This window comes from Balearica regulorum, chromosome 8 (assembly GCF_011004875.1).
Source record: "Balearica regulorum gibbericeps isolate bBalReg1 chromosome 8, bBalReg1.pri, whole genome shotgun sequence".
Lineage (NCBI taxonomy): Eukaryota > Metazoa > Chordata > Aves > Gruiformes > Gruidae > Balearica > Balearica regulorum.
In genome coordinates, this window is record NC_046191.1 from 20442803 (window position 1) to 20462061 (window position 19259).

Consider the following 19259-nt stretch of genomic DNA (forward strand, 5'->3'; position numbering starts at 1 on the left):
AGCCAGGAAGTCTACAAGTCCAGCACATACTCCTGGCAACCCGAAATTTCTCCCAGCAGTACTTCTGTTAGACTTCATGCATTCAAGTTTTAAAAGTCCTCCCTACCTTTAATCTCAGCAACCCAGCATGAAACCTCCATCATTTCTACAAAAAAGCTTTCCTTCCAATCAGGATAATTTATCTTTTGCTTTTCCCGAACACTTCCTTTTTTTTTTTTCCAATTCAACTCATCAGTCTTGGTTGATTCTCACTCTACATCATAAAATCCCCCTCTCTCAATTGATTGCAAACTTCAAATATTTGTAGACCACTGAGTTCTCCACCTCTTATGTTTACACGCATCATTTAGGCAGGACATATGGGCACTTAAGTGTTTTAGCTTCTTTTGCCTTTCCTCATAAATCACTCCGAGATTTCTCGTACATCTGTGCATGTCACTACATCTAGGGCTGTGCTTAAGGGCCAAATCCGTTCCTAAGAGAATTAAGAGATGTTGTAGTAAAAATTTCTCTCAAAACCAGCACAAGAAAAACATAATTCTTGGAAAACAGTCTGAAAATGAATACTCTAGTCTGCTATGACCAATACCACAGACTTTGTTTTGCACTTTCCTTGCATGGAGCACTGTGGCCCACAGAGCACCTTCCTATCCAAGTAAACAGCTTGCTTAGATTAGAAGTTCAAAGGGACAACGATTCCTTTGGAAGTTAAAAGCCCAAGTCTTTACATGCACACCAGTAACAATGTCTGTGACTAATACCATAAACAAAATGGGAACACATAAATAAAAGTAGGTTTTGCTAATAATAGCTACCTGTAGATACAGAAGAGACATTTCTGATTGCATTGATGTTTCTAAGCCATCTGGATGTCTGTAGGATACAGCCTGCAACTCCGTAAGACTACATCTCATATAATAATAAGCATTTTACCAGTGCTTAGAAATACACAATATTGTTAACAAATTACTTCTCTCACTAGGGGTAGATTCTAGAGGAAGAATTTAATATCATCAGGTGCTCAGTCTAGTAATTATAGCTTACATTTTGAAAGCCACAACCTTTCTTTCACAGATGCAATTTGCATCAAAATCTTCACTTACAAAATCAGGGAGAAGAGTTTTGCACACATAAATTAATTGCCAACACATTTTCTAGTGTTTGAACTATAGACAATTAGCTATCAATCACTACTGACCATGGCTTTACTCAGTGAGGGCACAAAGAATAAGGCTCTGCAACTAACACCAATCCCACGAATACTGCAGTGTCCTAAACATCCCCAAACTCCATGAGTTTCACCTGACAAAGAAAAAACTCTTTGGTAGTAAAAGCTGGTACAGAACTGAAGGCTGGAGAAAGAGGGGGGAGAGGAAGAGACAGACACTGATTTGCTCTCAATGAATATGAAAAAGCTGATCTCTGCCATTGAGGAAAATTCTTGCACCAGCAAGTGCTGACTGATTGCAATGAGGAATGCTTTATCACCGAGATCCAGACACCTTTTCATATGGTGATTATTATTCCTGTCATGACCCTCTGGTCATCAAGCCACAGTGTCTTTTGTCACGAAACAACTATCCAATAAGGAATAATCTAGGAATAAGCCTGTAGCATAATATCTTCTACTTGCTTATACACACAGCAGGAGGAGGAAAATCTTCTTCCTATGAGTTATTACCTGCTCTAATCCACTTTGGAAAATAGCAGTATTTCCTTAATTTTGTGAAGCATGCAAACATGTTTTTCACAAACCACAGCTGCCTGAATAGCTCATCCCAGAGCTGAAAGCAAATTTAAAAGCTCTCTCAGGTAGTAACAAATAGTCCAACATCACCATCAAATCCATGGCAGCACAGAAATTGTCAAATATTCCCATTAAAACTTGATAAGGACATGCAAAGGCTGAATTGCGTGCCAGCTTGCCTCTACGTTTAATTTCATATTGTCTTCTATAAGGCTGGTCTGGCCTAATTCCTGATGCTATTCTTGGAGCAACAGCTCTGCCAAACAGAGGTAACGCATGTACAAAGCCGCAACAAACAGCACGTACCACCTAGCAACATTAGCTCTGTTTTAGTTCCTATACAATAAACCAATGTTAAATTCTTCAGAATAGAGACATTTTATATTAACACCACCATTGTCCACATTAATATTATCCAGCTACAAAAATCAGTAGAACTCATTTAACCTTCCATGCATTGTTTCTCTGGCTTTTCTAATTCGGCTGCCTGAGAAAGGGGCTACCGCTCCGCAGTTGCAGGCAGCGCGCACTGCGCTGAAAGCATCCAGGGGAGAAGGGCTGGGAACCCCTGCTCTGGGAGCAGACATGAGAAGCCATGTCTGGCCATGGAGGCCAGTTCTTTTTACGTCTTTTCTGTCCTTATTGCTTATGTAGATCACCTGACACAAGGGCTGTTTTGAATGGTTTTATCCATCTAGCAAGCTAACCCCAAGTAACAAATACAACAATACATATACAACTGTACAGAATAAAAAATTAATGGTGTTAGAGAAGGATGATGCACAGAGACATTATGTGTGACACTGGGGAGGAAGTGGGGGTAAGTGCGCATGGTTAATATGAAAAGATGTCAAAAAAAATGAAGCATAATAATAGTGCAATTTATCCTTGCTAAACGTACTGCGCTGTGCTATAATTAAATATGAAAACCTAAATTTATCTCTATGTTCGGCTGTCATTAACTTAACAGGGAGTGCACATGTTCTAATCTAATGGCTGATTTTTTTCTCCATGTGCAGCATATTAAAATGTATATTAGCCTCAAGGTGCATAAACACAAAATAATAGACCAAAGGTTTTGGCCTGTGGAGAAAAAAAATCCATGCTCAAAGGCCGTCAAGTAGCTGGTGATGCAGGGGAGACACTCACTTAGCCTCATTAAGCCAAAGCTCTCTTTTGCTTGTCTTTTGTTCTGCATGACAGCAGCCTCTTTGTTGTATAATAATTCATTCCAAGTTCGTTCCAAGCTACCGAAACTGGTGAACTGTGGCCATTTTAATGAGCAGTATTGGTGGTATGCATAATCTGGAAGCCACGTGGACCAAGCAATCACAGAGCACTGCAGCCAGCAAAATGAGATACTGTCGAAATCACAAATTTGTCAAGTTGTTTTTGGACAGGGTATTATAATAAGCACTAAAATATGCATCTTATTACTCTGCATCTGCCAGTCAAAGATCACTGTAATGAATGCATGCTGCAGGGTATGACCAGGCCGTTTCCCTAAGTAAAACAAACTGCAGAGTACAAAAAAAGAATTATGTATTTTTGGCAGTGCCTGGATTTTTTTTTTTTAAATCCTTTTGCATCAGCAGTTGGATTTTCCTGGCTTGATGTCCGTTGCCAGCAGTGAACGCACTAAAACCGCCACAGCCAAGGAGTTAACGTGAATACATTGTTTTTTAATAGGCACATTTACTGGCTGTGAATATGAAACTTTAAACTCAGTGCTCGAAACAAATTTAGCATACAGTACGTATAAAACCCACAAAGATTAAACTACTTTAAATTCACTTTAATAATCCTAGTTCCTTTTTGTTTTATCCATTTCTACTGCAAATGGCTTCACCGTAAGGGAAGATACATTTTATGTAACAACCTGCAGTCTCCATGAGAAACAGCACTGTAGATAATCACAACATAAACTTCCATAATAGACCAGTTAAGAAAAAAAAATAATGTTAGAGAGGTCCTCTTTCCTACAAATTGGTCAGGCCAGGGATTGCTCATAATTGCTTTTGGCTTGCAAATGCTCGGAGGTTCACCAACGGCAGCAAAGCTGGCAAGCGTGACTTGTGCAGTGGGGTGCAGAGGTCTGCTCTTCTGGCGCTCCCCAAAACACTACTGGTGATGCTGCACTGAGGGACCATTAGGCTCCCACCTGGAGCCATGCCTGTGGAGACCTTTCTTCACATCAGGGGAGGAGGTGAAAGACTGAAAGAGGGAAGCAGGAGGAAAGGACTTACTTTCTGGGCAGCCTGCAGATGCTCGTTTGGATGTATTTTGGCAGAGCCTTATTTTCGGTCAACCCAACAAGCATATGCTGCAACAGTCCCTGAGGCACAGTTCCCATAATATCATAAACCAAGAGGTTTCTTGATCAATAAAGGCTTACCCTTAAGAGGCTTTGCCTGGCTGAGAGCTATAGTTCAGGTGCAAACCTTAGCTAATGGGAAAAAGGACAAGCTTGTCTTCCCAAACCACAAGGAGCACTTCCAAAAATGAAGGGTGAAAACCACTACTCAGTGAAAGAAGTCAAAGGTCTTGAAGAATTTGAAAGCAGCCAAAGCCTGGTGCATGCACTGTGATAGTGTTCTTGCATGGCTGGGAGTTCACATTTTACTTCTTTATTTAATAGAAGAGCTAATTTAACATTGTGTATGAAATCTCAGTGGTATAGCAAGGTTTTTTCTCTGCCGTACAAAAGGCTATTTAGATTTGACTGCAGTCAAGTTAGAATTTAGCAGGTTTGCACTGTTCAGAAGACTCAGCTTTTAGTACCCATAGATACTTGAATAAAGTGTGTATGTTAGTCTTAATGGGAAATCCACACATTCAGAAAATCAGCAGCTTACTTGTTAAATTACGGGTGATGAGAATTTTCACTGAAGTTCATACGCTGTGCACGTTCAGGATCATTCTCTCTCATCTGTCTGCTGGAGAAAACCACCTTCTATAAATGTGTTTTTATCAGATATGGTTTTAACATTTTCAGTACAGCACAGCCTTAACAGCTGAGGAGGATCCACTATGAAAACTATTTTTTTGGAGGGTTTGGATATTTCTGGAATCAAGATGCTTAAAGTATTATATTTTTGTCTTTTTAAATTTTTAACCTTTAGACATGATAAAATAAATGTCAGTTCTTGCAAAACTTCTGGTGCTGAAAGCAAAGCATGAGAATTCCATGTATATTTATCTCTTCCTATAAACCCACACCTACCAACTGAATACACTGCCATATTTTTAATGTTTAGCTACCTGGCATGTATAGAGGCCACTGTGTTAAGCATGATTTTTATAGCTGACATTAGGTGGAAGTTTATACAGAAAAACACTAAACCATTTCTGTGACCGCCAGCTGACACCAGTGCATTTCTGGAACATAATCACTTCAGCTCTCTGGAGTAAGATCAGTGAGCAACTAATAAAAGAGTCCTGTAATAAACAGACAAGGTGAGACAGTGACTATACACAGGAGATCAAATTGTACCTCTGGGGAATACTGTACCTTATCCAGATACCTGGTGAGAACAGAGTTATCTTTATTGCTTCTGGTCATGTATCTTCCTGAGAAACTCCGGAACATTATTTTAAAACATAATTCTGTTAATTTTGAATTATAAGGATACTACCTGTGCTCTCCCTCTCTCTTATGCAGCCACCCTAATAACTTTTGGTTGTAAGAGCATGCTCTACATCTCAACTGTCTACCTCGCATCATGCACTTGATCTCAGTCCTAAATTCATGCTGAGGTAAGTGTGCTTTTACAAAAGTTCTTCCTCGAGGGAGTCAGTGAGAAGCAGTGTGGTGTCATCATTACCTTGCCATTCTCTCATCTCAGTGTCGAGATTTGCAAGCTGAGATTATAGCTGAGACAAGCTGACAAGTTTTATTCCATGCATTTAATGGAAAGGTGATTCAGAGGTGGTATTAATGACAGTCATCTGTGTCAAAGCTTCAAATGTCAGGTCCTCCCGCAGAAAAAAACCCCAACTAAATAAGCCATCAGAAAAGCAATGAGGAAGGAAGCCCAGAAGACTGGCTTTGTCCACCTTTGTGAGTCTGACGCAGCATCTGTGCTAGGACTGTCTTTGGAGTGGTTATGGATAAGGCTACAACAACAGGAAAGAATGAATAAAATTGGTGGAGCTATGGAAAACAGTATCAACCGGTGACTGGGAGCCATGACTGAGGTTAGCATTTCTAAGCGGGAATCTCACTGCTATTACAGGCAGTGTAGTACCACAGGTCACATCTTGGACAATGGCAAGTATTGACTGCAGCAGCAACTGCTGCGTTAGCAAAAGGGAAAAGCTAGCCCTGTTGAAAAGACTATCAGAAAATACCTACTAGATGGCTCAAAGATGACAAATTTAGAGTCTACATGCCAAAAAATACATTCTGCAACAGTGAAAAACATAAAAAAAGCACTCAAGTTTCCAAAATATTTTCCAGTGCTATGATGTTTCTCATATGTTCAGGGCTATAAATTACCAGATGAAAGTACTAGTTTCATTAATGCAGAAGCATGAACAGGTACTAATCAACATGATTCTCTTTTTCAGCCAAAAGTTGATATGTTTGCTATTAAACTGCTTATTATATTACACTTTTTAGCACAGTATTTTTAGTATTCTTTCTGTTTAAGAAGGAAATTATTGTGATAAATGTAACATCTGACAGTGATAACTGTTTAGTTTGTGATTTATCTGGTGACTGCATGGCAAGACAGCTTCAGTTTGATGTCAGGTGTACCATTTAGAAGAAAGTATCTATCTATTACTTTACTCTGGTCATCAAATACTACAATATTTCATGACAAAACTCTACTGTGTCACCCTCCTGTGGCAACACTCTGCACTCAGCATCTGTTTGATGCTGAAACCAGGACAGAAAATGAATTATCAAGAGAATAGTGCTCTGCTATCTAAAAATATGGACATTAACATTCAGTATTGCACTGTGAATCAAAACAGATACTCTTATGAACATATTTAGCTGGGAATAGGACCGGTCCTAACTCTGTAGTATATTCAAAACCGTGAGAGGCTCAATGAATTTGTATACAATCAGAAGGCAAATGGATCTTGATGCTGTCAAAAATCATTCTTGTCCCTCAGTTCCTTCTCATTAAATTGTCAATTGCCTGAACTTCTTAACCCCATGATTCTATATGAAAATGAATAGGAATTTTGTAATAAAATGGAGGATGATTTCTTTATATTTTTACATATATTGCACCAAAACACATCAAAATTAGTATCTTCACTTTTTTTTTTTTTTTTGAATGCAAAATTTCATCAGGATTTGCTGTTTAGCTTCTCACGGGGTCTTACTGAAGAAAGTGCATTTCATCTCGCAGTAATACCAAGACAAACTTGGACAGCTCCTTATAAGTTTTTAAAATCATACTGCAGGATTTTGGCTGTCACATTTTACTCCATGTATAACATATACATTCCTACACATTGCTTTTATCTATGAGAACATATACATCACATTTAAAGGCCATTTTCTCTTTTCCAAATAGACAGTAAGGACATGCTTTTTAGTGAATTTAGTTTAGAAAGAGAATCAGAAGTGTGTGTTATGACTTGCATAAGCAAGCTCGATATTTGTGTTTGAATCTAGATGAAACTACAGTACTTAACTAAATTTACTAGGCACAAGTACATGAAATCCAATATTGATAATAATTTATGAAGGTAAGAATACTGATTCCTATAATACTGCAAACTTAGTTTATGATAACATAATTAGTTACACTAATAACACTGCTTAGGCGCAGTCTTGCTAATTATGATATTATAAATATTAATGATATCAAGCCTTTGTATTTGATTGCCCCTAGTAGGATCATTTATCATGGTATTTCCTTTTACTCGTGTTGTACTATTTTTTTTCCTTTTCCCCCGAATGTTCATTCCTGGACAAACAGCCATCCTGAGCTTATGCCTAAAATATATCACTACCTTATCAATGATGCAGCCTGGTTAGCTTTATATGTTATTATTTAGTAGCAATGATCCAATGATATAATTCAGTGCTAAGGGCAATCAAATACACAATCAGTTATATTCTGTATGCCTTGTTCCTTTTACATGTCTAACAGAGCTAGCCAGACAAGATTACATAGGGCTTTGTTTTTCATTCTTTTTCCATGTGACCTGTTTCAAGTTAAGATTCCTTTGAATTATTAAATGCTTCCTTAAAGCATCTTTTCACACTACCTTTTTAAAGTTAATTATTGATGTAGTGACAAGCGGAAAAGACTAAGAATTAATTTTTTTTTTCTCATACAAAAGGACATGAGAAACATCTTTGACAATGGTTGTCTGTTTAGTAAAATACAAAGGTAATACAAAGATAGAACACTGAATGCAGCTTTAAAGAAGAATTACAACAAATCTCTGTTACATGAGTTGGAAACGCTGTGTATGTTTCTACAGGTGTTAAAGGAAGGAAGTTTAGATATAACCCTTTGAGCCTGGTTTAACTGCTTAACATAAGTAGATGAAAATGAAACTGCTTATATCTTGTTTTATTTTTAAGCAGAGTATTATCCAGAGCTTTAGGAATAGGATTGTCTTTTCTCCTGGAAGGTAATGTTATAATTTTCAGAGCTCCACAGAGAACAAGAACAATATAGGAGTCTCTAATCTCCTGCTAAATCCAGCTCCAGTCATCAGCAACGATAAGCAGAGATTTGGAGGCGTTTGACGCTCCAAATCCTATTCTTTTGTAATTCTTTACCTTCTACAACATTTTCAATAGTGTTATATCAGATTTTTGGAAGGATAATCAATAGGCATGATGTATAACTGAAATCAGTCTTCAAAGTGATCCCCTCTAGTAATCAGAAACAAAAGCTCAGCCTCCCTGCTGGGCAGGTATTTTGCTTAGAGCAGTAGGCAGCAGGGCATCAGTAGGAAGCCTGTTACACCTCCCTGCTTCTCAGCATGGATCAGCCAGTGCCCTGGTGCGGGGATGAGCAGTACTGGGGCATCTGCAACCCATTGCATCTGGCAAAAATCTCCAAAGATGCTTTTGTAGCAGGGAACTACTAGAGCAGAGAGGAAAGACAGTGCATAGGTTAGGATTTCAGAGACACCATAGTTTACATTCCTATTCCACCACAGACTTTCTAGGTTTAAATGATCTTGCAGAATCTATTAAACTATTCAGTGTCACTGTTCCTCACCTGGAACTTCCCTGCCTTGCAGAGGGTTTGGGAGTCAGCACACATGAAATACCATGAGATGCTCAGGTATGATGACCAAAGGGTCACTCCTACCTGATCTAGTGTTCCAACTAACAGCTGGTTTGTGACAAGCTGTCTCAGCTGGTCAGGTCCAGTGCTAGGGGGCTTTCATGTCTCCTGAATGTTGCACCCTAGCTGGAACACACAGGAACTTCTGCCACATTATCAGTATCAAACTGAATCAAGTTGAGTTTCGTTAAAACAAGCAGTTCCAGAACTTGTTCCAATGCATTTGTAATTTTATATCCCACACTTTTTTTAAAGACTTGATGTTATGAATCGAGAGACTGTATTTATAGTAAAAATGTTATTCCATATCAAGTCATTTCAAGTTTGTCTTATTAAGCTGCCTTCAGATATTTGTTAATATTCAGAAGGGAAAACACTTGGTGACTAATTGTGACAGCAGCAGTGATTAACTAAGGTAAGTAGCAGAAACTGCATACAATGACTATGGAATTGCATTCAAAGCCAAGACATAGTGTCATTATACAGGAATGGCAATGAAACAACATACCTTTCCCATCAGATCAGCAATTCCAGGTACTGGTTTTCCTTTCTGATGGCGCATGGTTGCAGGACTCTGTCCATTCCAGTCTTCAAGTTCCTCAATACTTTTCAGGTAAAGAAGAGCTTGCAGTCCAGTGCAGTAGTCATCAATAACAGTGAAATCTTGATTCTGGATTGCACTGCACACCTACGAAATGTAAGTTGGTTATCAGCAACATCCTGGCAGAGGAGCATATGGAATTAGCAAGCTCTTTGGACTTCCTGATTATCAGATGACCCTTCCTGCAACTTCACTGGGAAAGAACTACAAGAATTCAGGATATTAAAAGAAAGGACTGAATAACACTAGTTATGCCTAGGTTTCCTAATGGCAGCCCATGGACCAGACCTGAAGGCTGTTCAGAAGTAAGCTTACAAGCCCAGCCCCAAGTGTGCCTTCTGGAGCACTGGTGCTGAGCATGCCGAGCAGACTGGCAAACCAGCAGCTATGCTTAGACCTTTGCCTGCAGACAGATAGTGGTATTCCCCAGCCTGCTCTGTTCAGGAAGGGCATAGCCAGTTAGGGCCCAGTCAAGCAAATCACAGAACCACAGACTTGCTGAGGTTGCAAGGCATCTCTAGAGGCACCTCCCAGCTCAGAGAAGGGTCAGCTAGAAGAGGCTACTCAAGACTGTATCCAGTCAGGGTTTGAATATCTCTACAGGTAGACACTACACAACCTCTCTGGGGAACGTGGTCCAGTGTTCAATCTCCCTTGCAGCTTTTTCTTATATTTAAATGGGATTTCCTGTGTTCCAGTTTGTGCCCATTGCCTCTTGTCCTTTCACTGGATGCCCCTGAGAAGAATCTGGCTCCATTGAAAGTGTGTCAGCAAACAGCACCCATTAAGCTGACCTGTTAGTAAGGGTGAGCATTGCCAGGCACAGAACAGAATGGTCCCCTTCTGCTAATCACCATTTGCCATTCAGTGGGACTGGGAGGCCAGGCCACTTTATTTTAGACACTTTAAAAACACAGATAGCAATACAGCTTTGATCCCTGAGCTGCAGAGCTTAACACGTAAACACAAAGCTACCGACAGCAGAGAACAGTCTGACCATTTACACGGATTCTTCTGGATCACTTTGTGGATATTGACTCAGATTTAAACCCACAGAGATTCCCAACCAAGCTGACAAGTGAATAAAAACCCCCTGACTCTTCCCTGAACACCTTCTCATTAGCTAAACTCTAATCATTCATCAGTGACGAGGTGCAGGGTGGGTTGAGTACCATTAATTGTCAGTCCCCAGAAATGCTCTGAAATTCCAGATGTGTCAGTTTTTTCTGCCTCTGATTCAGCTTTTGCCCTAAAAGCTAAAAAGAATGCTCCTGATAATACTTATACTTGCATACAGACATAATGAACACAACAATGAAATAGCCACCTATTTTAGCACATGAATGTGTGCATGTACACAAACACATTCACACTCCTTGGACATGAAAACACACCTTGGATCATAATTGACATTGACACTTAAAAAATACAGAAACTATGTAATTGCTTTTCACATTTCAGAAATGAGAATACAACTTGCAATTCTGAAGACAGGTACGCATCACATTGTAAAATACCTTACAATACAGCTGTACAAGGGAAAAATAAGGGCAAACTATAAAATAAGCACAAGAACATTTTCTATGCAGCACATTTACATTATACAAAATCTGTTTCTCTGGAGAATGTGTGGGCATTAATTAGGTCTGTTATGCCTTCCATAGACTTCAAGACTTTTTTTTTTCCAGAGCAATTATAGAGAAAATCATAATAATTTCCTGTACAGATTATTTAACTGCAAAACTCAACTGATGCTTATTTAAACCTTTTTGTTCACCAAGGAATTCTCTATTTTTTTTTAGTGCATGGGTAACACTTTATTAGCTATTCTTAAAAATACTAAAACTGTAAAAAAATACAGTTAAAAGCCATGTCATGTCACTTGAAACAAGTTCAGGCACTGTTGTCAAAATTCTGAAATATTTTGACAGGATGTATACACATGAGATACACTGGAGGATACCTGTAATAACCTTATAAATAAAGAGGCTTTTACTGTTTTCCATCTTGTGGTGCAGTGTTATGAACTGCAATAATATAAAAACGTGCAGAAGATGATATCACACTAAGAGCTAACATTTGATCCCTGTGAGTCTATGTGCAGTGCACTGTTTGCCTTCCCTGGAAAGCCAAGGAGGTTCCAGAACTGAAGGCAAAATGCAATTTTTAAAGAAAAATGTAAATCTCTGCACTAAAGAAAAATGTTATCTGAAATGGAAAGACTTAGAAACAGAATTAGCAAGCGGTTTCAGACGATCCTCCTCTTCTGTAGGGGCCGTACAACTATGGTGCAGATAATTAACCAAAGACATGCCTTTCACTGATTTCACTGTGATAAAAGCAAGTCCTTATGTTTATGGGCCTTTCCTAGAACAAGAAAGCTTCAAACATTAACACAGGCAAACCCAACAGAAATAGTTTTGCCATGTTTTTGGCAAATTCCAAAATATTCTGAGCTTCAAAGTTTCTTCTGTTGTGCATATCAGATGGTGAGATTTGAGTTTTAGGCTTACAGTATCATCCCTGAGTCAGTGTAGAAGCCTTTGCTGCATTTTAAAAGGTGGTGATCAAAGTCAAGATAAAAGGTCACTCTGACCCATCAACCATGACAATTTCTACACCACAGAGAGAGGTTTTTAGCATTATACCTGGCTGCCTCTGAATGACCAGTTTAAATGACACTGTGCCCTCTTTTCAGCACAAGAGAAGTGGCAGGGCAATAGACCAGGTGAGACTCAAACTCACGCATCCGGAGAAATTGCAGAAGAACTGAACCAACCCGTCTCCACACATCATTAACGCCCCTACTGCACTCCTGCTGCTTGCGCTGGGAACAGGCATGCTTCCCCTCCCTTGCAAAGCTAAACACTGAGGCCCCTCTTCTGCTGGTATCTTATTTTATGAGTGTGAAGAGCAGGAAGAGCAGTCCAGCTATGATTATATTTAAAATGGAACTACTTTTGTTTGCTACCATCTCTCATTTAATATCTTATTAAACCACCTCAACAGGAGACAAAGGCGAGCAGGGTGCTGCTGTAATGGCAGTTGTCCATGCCTTGCATGCTGATCGGAGCAGCAGCATGAAGCTGAACTGCAAGCAGCCCTGCCCGCTCAGCTCCTCACCTCAACATCACACTTTTACCAACCCAACATAATGAAATGTGCTTCTCTTTAGACTCTGAAGCAAAAGCCTGAACAACAATGTAACTTCACAACTGAGAACATATACATGATCACATTGTGCCAGAGCAGCAGACTGTATCCTGTGACCAACAGAAGCCGCTTATGGATGAGTATAAGACACAGAGCAAGTGTGCATCAGTTGCTCACGTGGTTTATCAGCCCAGGTTCTGGCAAGCAGTAGTGCTGGCACTTCATGTGGCAGAGATGGCACCTGTTTAATATCCCTTGACCCTAAATAATCCAAGTGAATCTATGAGTAAATTAACATTCAACTGTTCACTGACCCAGGCTTTCACCTGAAACATTTAGTAGAAAGTAGCTTTTCTTCTTAGAAGATGAGATAGGTCCTGTCCGCAACCTTATAGGACAGAGTGAGGTCCAGATCTTCAACGAAGCTGTTAGCTGTCCTGCTGACAAGCGCTGTCCTGCTGTCTTACTTCTGTTTGTCCTCTAGCTTTGGACTAGAACTTGGGCTAGAAGAGAAAGGTGTTCCATTTATTCCTGCCTAGACAAGGTAACATATATTATTCATATTGCACTAATGTACAGGAAGATAATTTGCACAAACCTTGGTTTTACTGCATTGCCTGGCTCTGCCTTGGCAGTAGAACTGCTGCAATTTCATTTTTAACATCTGATCTCCTCCCCTTTTCCCCAGATCCAGACTCCCAATGTTTGCCCTTACGTCCCAAAAGAGACAAGCAGGTCCAACATGCTATGTATGATGAATTATATCATGCTCTCAGTATTCTGAATCTAAAACTGTTCAGTATAAGCTGCAATTGCAGGTTACAATTCTCATCTATACAGACATGTCTGAGATACTGAAAGACACAATGCCTGCTTTGCTGCTGGTAAATCAAACACACACCAAATGATCTCATTGGGGAATGGAGATGTGAAATGAATCACAGGGTAAGGCTCTAAGTAAAACTGTTCTGCAAAATACAATGATGGGAGAGGAATGCAAAGGTCCCTGCTGATGTCTTGCATAAGAAATGACCTGTCTGCTCTATTACTAAACAAACATAAATACTGAATCTAACTTTGTCAAAGGATCTAGAGTCATTACAAATCTTACTTGAGGAACTGGACTAAATTGTCAGGAGATTATTGCTGTGTAAAAAAGAATTTTACAGGTTACATGATTGCTATTAACCATTCACATCAATCCGAAACTTTTAATTTACATATTTTGAAGAAAAAGTTCATTATTGGTGACAAGTACTACCACATCAGTTATAAAACTCTGTAAATGCCTTTGCTTTTAGCAGAACCATTACACAACAAAGAGATGCCAATTTCTGAAGTCTTTACTGAGGCAAATCCCCTGCACTGTTTACTGAGAGCTCTGTCTGTGTAAGACCTTTTAGGTTTTGTCCATAGTCTATGTTTCTAGGAGCAACAGGAAAAATATCCAGTCATTGCATTTTATTTTTGTTTTGTTCTCTACAAAAATGCATGTGGTTCCTGTTCCAACTTTCACATATTCTGGGGGACTGTGTGGAAGACCTGTGCCATCCATGCAGAACTGGACAAGTGGCTGAGCATTTCCAGCCAGTCACGCTCTACAGCAATTCCTATTCAGTGTTGTCCTTGCATTTTCCCATTGGGGGATGTTACAGTGGAGAACATATTTTGTATAACACAAGAAAGAGGAAACAACGCACTCCTCTTCAGGCATTACTCTGTCTACTCTCTCTTACCCCATGACCTTCAGTTTTTACATAAACTCATTATTACATGGTGAAATCCCAGCTGGACAGATGATGGTGGGGAAGATGGTGCAAAAAATGGACCCCAGCCCCCACCTACATTCTTTCTATTCCATCAACAGCAGGGATTTCAGCAGAGGTAGCAGAGAAGATGCAGATCTAGACACGTTTATATCAGTTCTTCCCTACACTACTTTCAACTAACGAGGTAGTGTGTCTGTAATCTCATATACTGCTAGTTCACTGCAAAAGGCTGGAGCAGGTCAGAGAATCTAGCCTGTTTAATAACATGTTGCTTCACAAGAAGTGTAATTATTCTTGGTGTGACTAAATCTGTGAGAACAAGAATGCTGCAACATCTGGCAGCAGCCGTGCTTCTATTAAAAATTGTCTCAAAGCACTATTAAAACCCTTTACCAACAATGAATTTGCAGTAGGAGACAATAGCTTAGAGAAAAAAATTAATTTTTACACCCCTCTGAAATATACGTTTCTCTCTTCAGAATATAGGTGTAAAATAATTGTCATTTTTTGTGAAAAGAGAAGTAACAGTACGGAGGCAGACGGGTGGCAGTGATACACGGTATAGAAGTAGGAAGATTGATGGTTATATATTTGTCTATACAGACGCAAATAACATAGTTTGACTGTTCTACCATATTAGTTTCCATTTGTTGTAGCTGTACAACATCAAAGCAGTGATGTCCCCATATATTGCATTTAGTGGTAATGTAATGGACTACCAAAAAAAAAAAAAAAAGAAAAAAAAATCAAAGTGAGAGTTTCTAAGTAGTTTCCTGGCAATTGAGACAGCAGGCTCTTTCATCTGTGCTGTAACTGTGGCAGTGCATTGATTTAAACTCCTTCTGAGATCTCAAATGCTTTTATATTCTTAGGTCTCACTGGCTGCTTTCTTTTTGCTTTTTTTCCCCTTCAAATGATAAAATTCTAGCATTTAGCAGAATGCCATCTTGCTTCCCCAGAAGACAGAGACTTATTTCAGCTTTGGTTCTAAACTGCATAGGATCTCTAAATAAAATAGCTCTCAAAATGCCATCCGATTAGGAAATTGGCCTTTGACTTCACAGTTTCTAATATTCTTACCGTAGCAAGGGGATAAACAACTATTATTCCTCTGAGATACCTGTGAGAGGTTTTACAATGGATTAACAATTTTGTTTTTCCATTAATTTGGTTGACTTCCGTTGAAATATTTTTACTGATATGTCTAAATGGTAAGCAAAGATTTACTGTTTTGATTTTATATTTTCAATTTTAGCATTATTTATCATCTTTTTATAGAAGCTTTCTTTTTCTATTAAAAATTCTTCCTGATAAGTATTGAAGACATAAATCCACCTTCCTGTTAGAGAAACATTTATGAATTACTCTAAGCTGGTTTTCAATGTATAGTTGAGGCTACTGTTTCCTTGATTAGTGTCTATCGATTAAGATTCTGGTAGAAAAAGACTGAAGTTGTAAATGAATGCAAGGTGCTTCAGGAAGGATTCTATTAGTGCCCATCTGGCACAAATTCATCTGAGTATCCATATGAACCAACAGCCTTAAGAAAATTAAGTTTATTGTAGTGGGTAAGAGCATGATTTTAATCTGGGTAAGGCATACATACAATTTAAAATTTACTCTCAAAAGCAACTAGCAAAAATTGACTCAACTAAAGGGAGATCTTTCTGGGCCATGCAATCTATACGCTGCACAGCTCTTGCCTATGGAAATGAAAATGTATGTTTTCCAGCTCCTGTACAATGATTTAGATGTGCCCAGATCTAGAAAGTGAAAAGCAGTACACATAGCATTGGTTGTCTGGCATAGTACTCATAACAACGTGGCAAGCGCTGTGATGTGAGAGCAAGCAGACAAATAAAATTCCCTCTGAGAGGGGTTTCTGTACTTACAATCTTCAGGATACCAATGTCTATGGAAAGGCTGCCTGTATAACTATGGTTCCTCCTCCTCATGTCTCGTTCAACACTGACTTACCAGTACATTAAACGTGTAGCCTAAATTATCCTTTCTATCAAAAATTATTACTTTTGCTAGAAGGCTGTAGGATTAAGAACATTAGGGGAAGTGGATTATCAGACAATGTGGCGCACTCTCTGGAAAAAAATAAGATCCTTTGTTTTAAAGAACAAATTTGTAAGTAAGAAAAAGCTTCCCAAATATTGATACAGTACAGATGGAATGATTTGATTCACTCACATTAGCTGCTTAAATGACTCTAGAGATACAGGTTAGCAGATGGGATGTTACTTAACAAGGCTTCAGATACTGGATCAAGATGCAAAACTGATTTGGATGATAGCTGATAGCCTTTTTAAAACACTAGAATTGTGCTAATATACAGGAATTAATGAACTACTATTCGTTCCAAAGTCTAGTACAGCTTTCAGAAAGCAGTTGGAAGGACTCAAATATTACATCTATGAATTGTCTGAATTGGGGGAGAAAACCCACATAATCTTTTTTACTGAGTACTAGACTTGAAGTCGTAATGAGCTAAGGGCTTACTAGTGACACTTGAGGGGCAACACGCAGAAGAAAGATTCAAAGATGCTAACAACTCCAGGCCCTGCGGAGTAGGCAATCATTCACACAGGACTTAGGAAATCTATATAAAAAGAATGACTGTATGGTCTGATGTTATGTGGGTGTCAGTAATGAAGTATTTCAGTTATTTTGTTATACCTCAAGTGAGTTCATCAGACAAGCTTGAGGTAAAGTGTCATTCTAAGCAGAAGTACAGGCTAATGTCAGTAAGCAATGGAGCTCAATATGAGTTAAAAGGAGAAGAAGGTCTCCAGCCCACGCCAGACAAGCTCCTAAGAGCTCTATCTCCTGTACAGCTTGGATCCTTTCTACAACGGGACAACATAAAGCTGATGTGGTGTTGTGCAGAGCTGAGCTGACATTTAGGGAGCATCGAGGCAGGGACCACAGGTAGGAAATAAGGATGTAGTAGATGGGCAGCAAGAAGAGTCACATAGCTTGTGTTGAAGCCACAGCACCCTCCCGAAACAGGCTGTAATGAAAAGCCTCCCCAGCACCAAGGTGACGGTCACTCCCGCTGGCACAGAGACCCCAAAGTACCTGATTTTTGGGGGTGAAAGATAGACCTTTTCCTGTATTGCACTCCAGGAACCTTGGGCAACTGTGAGTGGCAACGATGAAGGAGGAGAAAAAAAGTATAGAATCCATTAGCCACTTATCAGACAAGGGCACGGCAGGGGATAAGAGTACTGTAAGGGATCCTTTAGGAACGTTATCAGACGCATTAATTTCTAGCCTACTCAAATGTGTTTTTCCTCCCCTTAAGTTCTTCTCTGCCAATTAATGTATCTTTGATCTAAATAGCTAAACTGGCTGTTTGGGAGTGGGAAACTAGTACTTATCAAGGGACCCTGAATGATGCAATTTTGTATCCCGTGTCTTTGAGAGGGGAAATGCAGAAGAAATCAAGAATTTTCAGAAGGCTCCCTGAGGTAATTGTTGGGTTTTTTTCTCTGTCAACCACCCCTAGAGGAATGGTTATATTTCCTTATCTCACTAAAGCATTCTGTCAGTTCTTGGAACTACAAAGTGGACCTTTATGCAGTAGGTGGGCACACACACTGATAAAAGTGCTGATCGTGATCATCTTTCCTGAGAAAACAAATATGATTCCACATGCCTTGAACATTGAGGAGTGTGGGAAACAGCCTCATAATCAGCCATCTATAGCAAATTGTATCATTGTACTGTAGATCTACAAAATGAAAGATATCTTTGAAAGCAGATGAGCTAACTCCCCTGTGTAAACAGTCCAATCACATATAAAGGCTCTATAACTATCTTTAAATATATGTTGAATATCACTTCATATTTTATTTATTAACACCCAAAGGTCTCACCTCTCTCTTCTAAGTACTGTAGTGGAAAATGAAATCCTTCAGTTCTCCCAGTGGTGGTACAGCATCAGCAGCTGGCCAGGTGGATGTAGATTCACTCAACCTATTTCCATGAGCTGTATCCTCCAGCCCCTCCAAAGATATTTCTAAAGCAGACATCGGTTAAGTCACTCAGTTCTGGTGGTTTGATGTTAAAAGTCATCAAGTAACATAACACATTTAGTCAGAAGTTAGCAGTGTTTTTAAGATTTTGTTTTCTGAGAGCTAACCAACAGGAACACCATCCTCTCTGGACTGGAGTTGGTCTGTTATTCCATTTTTGGAAAGGCATATTTGTCAGAAGTGAGCGTGGTTCTAGGAAAGCACGCTTTTCAGAAAAGAACTGTGTTCTGAAAAACATGTGGAAAAGAGTTTCAGAATTACCAATATGTGCTGTTTGACAACATGGAAGGCAATGGCTCCATTTAACTTGAAAATGTCTGGTTTGCAATCCAAGTTAATTGGATTGAAAAGGTCAAAACTAAAATATGTTGCAAAGTGATTGAAACAAAGATTTGATTCACCCAAATAATATTTTTTTTCTTTAAATGTGTTCATTCCACACATTTTTAGAATTTTGATCATCAGTTTAAACTGGAAAACTTTTCCATCCTTAAACTTCTCTGTGACAGAATAACTATTTCCTGATCATTGGCAATACTCAGGTTCGTTAATACATAACGGATCCAGGGTAAAGCTTCAGCATTCTTCATCCCAGGACACTGAATCAGACACAGCAGAGACTTGAACCCAGATCTATTTTGATTAAACGAAATTTGTCAACAAAAAGCA

At 39.1% G+C, this 19259-nt stretch overlaps 1 protein-coding gene across 1 annotated transcript in view; it reads right to left on the reverse strand.

The window, feature by feature from the left end:
• The window catches only part of DPYD (dihydropyrimidine dehydrogenase), a 361699-nt gene that overhangs the window by 39454 nt on the left and 302986 nt on the right, over positions 1–19259 (reverse strand). The window contains 1 exon segment of the mRNA XM_075759993.1: positions 9530–9709. Within this exon segment, the coding sequence (XP_075616108.1) occupies positions 9530–9709 (180 nt within the window).